This window comes from Gracilinanus agilis, unplaced genomic scaffold, assembly GCF_016433145.1.
Source record: "Gracilinanus agilis isolate LMUSP501 unplaced genomic scaffold, AgileGrace unplaced_scaffold24230, whole genome shotgun sequence".
Lineage (NCBI taxonomy): Eukaryota > Metazoa > Chordata > Mammalia > Didelphimorphia > Didelphidae > Gracilinanus > Gracilinanus agilis.
In genome coordinates, this window is record NW_025356059.1 from 1 (window position 1) to 6,131 (window position 6,131).

Here is a 6,131-nt window from a genome sequence, read left to right on the forward strand (position 1 = left end):
AGAAACAGGGAGAGAGGGGTGGAAGAGACAGAGACAGAGAGAGATAGGGAATGGCAGAAACACAGAAAGAGAGAAAGGGAGAGACAGAGACAGTGAAAGACAAAGAGAGACAGAGAGAGACACAGAGAGGGAAAGACAGAGACACAGAGAGAGAAACAGAGACAGAGAGAGAGAAACAAAGAAGGAAAGAGAGAGAAAGAAGGGAGAGATGGGGAAGACAGAGAAAGAGGAGAGAGACAGTGAAGGGAGAGAGAGACAAATAGAGAGAGAAAAAGAGAGGGAGGAAGGAGAGAGGGACAGAGATAGGGAGAGAGACACACTTAGAAGGGGAAAAGAGAGGAAAAAAGAGAGAAGAGAGATACAAATGCAAAGGGAAAGACAGATAGAGGACAGACAGAGAAGGGAAAGAGAAACAGACAGATACACGCAGAGGGAAAGACAGAGAGAAGGGAGAGACACAGAGACAGGGAGAAACACAGAGGCACACACAGACAGAGGGAAAGACAGGGAGAAGGGAGAGAGGGCAGGAGGAGAGAGAAACAGAGATAGAGAAAGAGAGACAGTGGCAGAGACTGGGATGGGGAGGAGAGAGAGAGGGAGAGGGGAAGAGAGACACACACGCACACAGAGACAGGTAAAGACACAGAAGGGAGGAAGGGAGGCAGAGAGACAGAGACAGAGACAAGGAAAGACAGAGAGAGAAGAGAGATAGATAATAGAGACTGAAAAAGAGAGGGAAGAAGGAAAGAGGGACATAGCCAGGGAGAGACAGAGACACACACAGAGGGAGAGACAGAGAGAAGGGAGAGAGAACATGATGGAGCAGAAGGCGCATGGCGTTGAAGTCAGAGGATCTGGATTCACGGGGATTTGCCCAGAGTCCCACAGCTCCTAAATGGCTTTGTCAGGCCAGAGTCAACAGCTCGGGATCTTCTGGGAGTTGGGGAAGCCGTGCATAGTGGGAAGGGGGCAGGGCATCGGTGAGAGGATCTGTGCGTGTGTGTGTTTCTCTGTGATACGGAATCTGTCAGTTGGTGTCTGACTGGGGGGGCTGGGGGTGGGGGGGAGGCAGTGTCTTGCTCTCCCTCGGCCTCAGGTTGCTTTGGGGACAGCCCCCCAGTCTCGATGCTGGCTCCGACTTTCTGGAGGTTGAGAGCTGATCCGCTCCCAGGTAATTTCAGCAGCCCCCATCCCTGCCCCCTCCAGGATCGTGTGTGTGACCTCCCCTGCTCTAAAGGACACCACAGGCCCCATCAAAGTCACCATCAAGAATCGCCCACCTAGCGTGTCTGCCCAGCTCTTCACCTACCAGGTCAGCCCCTGGCCCTCCCCTCTACCCATAATCCCTTGGTTCCCCACTCTTTCTTCCTCTACCCTCCCCCATCCTTCCTAGACAGCGCTGCCCAGCATTCAGGGGCAGAGGAGCCCCTACGAAGGGCTTGCCAAATGTCCCGCTTGGCGGCTAGAAGCGGGAGAGCCTGGTAGTGGGGCAGCTCAGCCCCTAGCGAGGCACAGATGAAGCCCAAGCTCAAGGAGCAGTAAGCATCGGCAGGGAGAGGGGATAGTGGAGGCTGTGATGGCTCCGAGATGTGGGGCTGGGGACGGAGCCTTCGATAGAGAGAACCAGGAAGGACAAACTGAAGAACTGCTTTGTTTGGGAGGGCTGTGGAGGGGCGGTGTTGGGGGTTTGGACCTGGCACCATTCCTTTTTTTTTTAACCCCTTATCTCTGGTCTTAGAATCAGTACTGTGTGTTAGTCCCAAGGCTGAAGAGCTGTAAGGGCTAAGCAAAATGGGGGTGAAGTGACTTGTCTAGGGTCACCCAACTAGGAAGTGTATAAGGTCATATTTGAACCCAGGACCTCCCGTCTCTAAGGCTGGCTCTCAATCCACTGAGCTACCCAGCTTCAGCACCATTTCAGTAAGGATGTCGGGTAGGCTTAAGAGCTCTCCATCAAGATGGACATATTAAGTGCCTCCTGTGTGCCCGGGGCCTGGATCAAAGGGCAAACTTCCTAAAGTGGAAAGAGTTGCCTTGGAGGCAGCAGGTACCTTCTCCCTGGCGTGGAGGCTGGATGCCCGCTGGTCAGGGATGTTGTAGGGGAGATTCTCGTTCAGTTCCAACCCTCGTTGGACACCATCCCTTCCAGCTCCAAGTCTGGGATTCTGGGAACCAGAGGAATGCTTTGCACATAGTAGGTGCTTAGCCTCTTGGTGACTCAGTGCAGTGAGGGAATGGCAGGCAGATTTCCAGGTGCCCAGGAGTGTGAAGGAAGGCGGTGCAAAGCGTGCATGGAGAAGGTTGGTTGTGAAAGGGGGGAGGGGAGCTGAAATGGTCACTGATGCCATTTCCTTTCCCTGCCTCCTCTCGGAGGGCTTGAGAGACCCTTTGGTTCTTTGTCCTCTAGGACCCTGTCCTGCGCGATCTGAGTCCCCGGCAGGGCCCTCGGGCAGGGGGCACCCTCCTCACCATCTTCGGGCACCACTTGCTGACAGAGAGTAATGTCAGAGCCTTCCTGGGAGATGAGCCTTGCCACATGTGAGTGGTCTGGATGCCCAGGTCCCTGGGCCGCCTCCGGGAATCCAGAAAGGCCAGGCAGCCTGGCTTCTGATCCCCCATCCTGCCACTGACTCACTCTGCAGGCCAGTCCTTTTCTTTGTGTGAGCCTCAGTTCCCCCATCTGTAAAAGCAAAGTGTCTGACTAATGCCCTTCCACACCTAAGTGCAGGATCCCGTCCTCTCCAGAGTCTCGGAATCAAATCATGCCTCTGTTGCTCCTTTGTGGCCCTGTGCCCAGCCCAGGGCTCTGCAGCCAGGGAGATGATGGCGGATGGGGGGTGGGGCTGGAGTTGGGGAAGTTGGGGGGGGGAGGCAAGAACCCTCTGGCAACCAGCCAGAAAGAATGCCCACTCTCCCTTCAGCCTGGGGCCTGTATGCCCCGAAGCCATTGTGTGCAGGACTGGGCCCTGGGCCACTCCCGGGGAGGCTGAGCTCCTCGTGGTCTTCGGCTTGGCACAGAGGAGGCTGGCCACCGGCCACTTCTCCTACACACCCGACCCCCAGCTTCTGTCGGCTGAGCCCAGCATGGGCTTCCGAGGGTGAGGGCTCCGGGACAGTCCCTACAGGGCCCTTGGCACTAATCTAATCATAGGGCTGGGCAGTGAGGGGTGCCAGCCTGGGTGGGCAAAGAACGGGAGGGCTGTCACCAGTCCGAGGGGAAGAAGGTGCTGGGAGGGGGCGGGGCCTAGAATTGCCGCTCCCTCTGACTATCGGCCCCTTGGGACAGGGGGGGTCGGGTGATCCGGGTGACGGGGACCAACCTGGACGTGGTGCAGAGGCCTCTGTTGTCCGTGTGGCTGGAAGAGGCCCCTGCTGGGCCCCAGCGGCTAGACCCCCAGCAAGTAGCCGAGCATCATCGCTGTGAGAATGGGGGGGCCCCCCAGGCTGCCCAGAACACTACGGCCTGGCAGACCTGCTCTTGGCTGGAGGCGGGGCTTCTGGAGGTGAGTACCCAAGCTGGCCCGTTGGCACTGAGCCTCTCTTTGCCCGCTGGCTCGCTCTAAGCGTCCTCCCCTGCCCCACGGGGCTTGGCTGTCTTTTCTCCCCAAAGTGCTCCACGGCCTGCTCAGCCAACTCCTCTGGCCTGCTCCTGTGCCCGAGTCCTGCGCTCCCCGGGCTCGCCCGCCTCAGACGGATGTTCTTCACCCTGGACAATATCCGAGTGGACTTCGTCAACGCCAGTGGTGGGCAAGACTTCCTCTACCAGCCTGACCCCCGGCTCCATCCACTCAGTCGCGACAGGCCTGCCCACCCGTACCGCCTGAAGCCTGGCAATGTCCTGGACGTGGAGGTGACCGAGCAGGACCGCCAGGGGCCCAGAGGGTCGGGCAGGAGAGGCCTGGTCCTGAGGGGGGGTGTGGGGGCTGTCTCGGAGGGCCTCAAGGCTGCCCCAGAGCCCGAGGGCAGCATCCTCAGCCATGGGGCCATAAAGATAGAAGGGAGACCTCCGGAGCAGGCCGGCGTGGTCTCAGCGCCTCGTTCCCCTTCCTGGTCCTCAGGGTGAGGGGCTGAACTTGGGGATCAGCAAGGAAGAGGTCCAGGTGCAGATCGGGAAAGGCGAGTGCGTGGTGAAGACCTTGACGCTGACGCACTTATACTGCGAGCCTCCCATGTGGCCTCCCCTGCCCCTGAACAGCTCCAGCGCCCTGCCCGAGTTCATAGTGAGTCCTGGACCCCCTCGTCTCTACCCGATCCCTATCTGGGAAGGCCCATCGCCAAGAGCCTCATCTGGGGGAGGGGGCGGCCCCGAGAGGAAGGGGGCCAATGAAGCAGCCCCTCAACAGCTGCCTGCTCCCACTCCTTGCCCTCAGGTGCAGATGGGGAACCTTCGGCTGAACCTGGGCCCAGTGAAGTACGAGGTGGAGGCCAGCCTGCCCAGCTTCCCCACTGAGGCCCAGATCGGGCTGGGGGTGGGAGTCTCGGTGCTCACCTCCATGGTCCTCCTCCTCATCCTCATGTACCGGTGAGCTCTCGTCTCCTCTCCTGCCAGCCTCCCCTTCCCACTGGCCCCGCAGCTCTAGACTCCACCATTTTAGATGTGGCCAGCAAGTCGGGGGATTGCGTTTTGCTTCCCTCTGCATGTTTGTTACAATTCCTTTTCCTTCCTTTTTCCCGTGGAGGGGAGAAGGGGAGGGGGAAGAGAGAGAGAAAATACATGTTTGATCACAGAAAAAACCAAATGGAGGTTTTTAAAATCAGATCAACATAGACGGCAAACTGACTGGCTTCTAGGACACCTGAGCAATCTTTTCTTTTAGACTTCAGCTCAAAGAGCATGGACGAAGAAGCCGCTACACACAGGGCAGCTGGGTAGTTTCGTGGATTGAGAGCTAGACTTGTAGATGAGAGGTCCTGGGTTCAAATCTGGTCTCAGACACATCCTAGCTGTGTGACCTTGGGCAAGTCATTTAGCCCTAACTACCTAGCTCTTATACCACTCTTCTGCCTTGGAGCCGCTACTCCGTATTGATTCTAAGACAGAAAATAAGAGTTGTTGGTGGTTTTTTTTTTTAAAGAACCCACTATGCGTGATAATACATGTATAACCCAGTGGCATTGCTTGTCAGCTCCAGGAGTGGGGAAGGGCAGAGGGAAGGGAGAGAATATGAATCATGCAACCATGGGAAAATAGAAAAAATAAATAAATAAAAATTATCTTTAAAAAAGAATAGAAGAACCTACTATGTGCAAGGTCCCACTAGGGATACAAACAAAAATGAAACCGTTCCTGCCCTCAAGGGACTTACATTCCACTATTTCTTCTGCTCTGCGGAGTCGCTGTGGACACTGGCCCCTGTCTTGTTGCAGGCGGAAGAGCAAACAGGCGATGAGGGACTACAAGAAGGTCCTCGTGCAGCTAGAAAACTTGGAGATCAGCGTCGGGGACCAGTGCCGCAAGGAGTTCACAGGTGACTGGACTGGGCTGGGCCATGAGAGGCCAGGGTGGAGGGAGGCAGTGAGGAGATTCCGGCTACTCTCCAGCCTTGAATATAATCTCCATTCCCCTTTCCCTGAAGAATACCTCTGCCTCTGCCATGGGGGCTTTCTAGAGAATGTCCAGGAGAGCAGAGCCCGCAGAGCCCCTCATCCCCGGCCTGAAGAGGCTGGAAATAGAGCAGAAACTGGGGTCACTAATCTGTATTTAAGGACTCCTGCTGGCTTCTTATTGACTTCGAAAACCACATATTGACATTATCTATGTCCTATTGTATTTTTTGTTTTTTTATTTTCTAATTGTATTTTTTATTTTTTTATTTTTAAACCCTCACCTTCCCCTTGGAGTCATTACTGTGTATTGGCTCCAAGGCAGAAGAGTGATAAGGATAGGCAATGGGGGTCAAGTGACTTGCCCAGGGTCACCCAGCTGGGAAGTGTCTGAGGCTAGATTTGAACCTAGGACCTCCCATGTCTCTAGGTCTGGCTCTCAATCCACTGAGCCACCCAGTGCCCCATCCCAATTGCATTTTTTTAAACAAACCCTCACCTTCTGTCTTGGAATCAGAGGCAGAAGAACAATTAAGGGCTAAGCAGTGAGAGTTAAGGGACTTGTGTAGGATCACACAGCTAGGAAA

General features: G+C 55.7%; 1 protein-coding gene across 1 annotated transcript; it reads left to right on the forward strand.

Annotated features, from left to right (window-relative positions):
• Positions 1–2,823: 2,823 nt before the first annotated feature.
• On the forward strand, positions 2,824–5,468 carry LOC123254533 (plexin-B3-like; the record flags this gene model as incomplete). Its single annotated transcript, XM_044683532.1, has 7 exons — positions 2,824–2,837; positions 2,922–3,098; positions 3,287–3,503; positions 3,611–3,850; positions 4,059–4,220; positions 4,371–4,522; positions 5,368–5,468. Coding segments are annotated over exons 1-7 (1,063 nt in total), but the record flags the coding sequence as incomplete, so codon positions are not given.
• Positions 5,469–6,131: the final 663 nt, after the last annotated feature.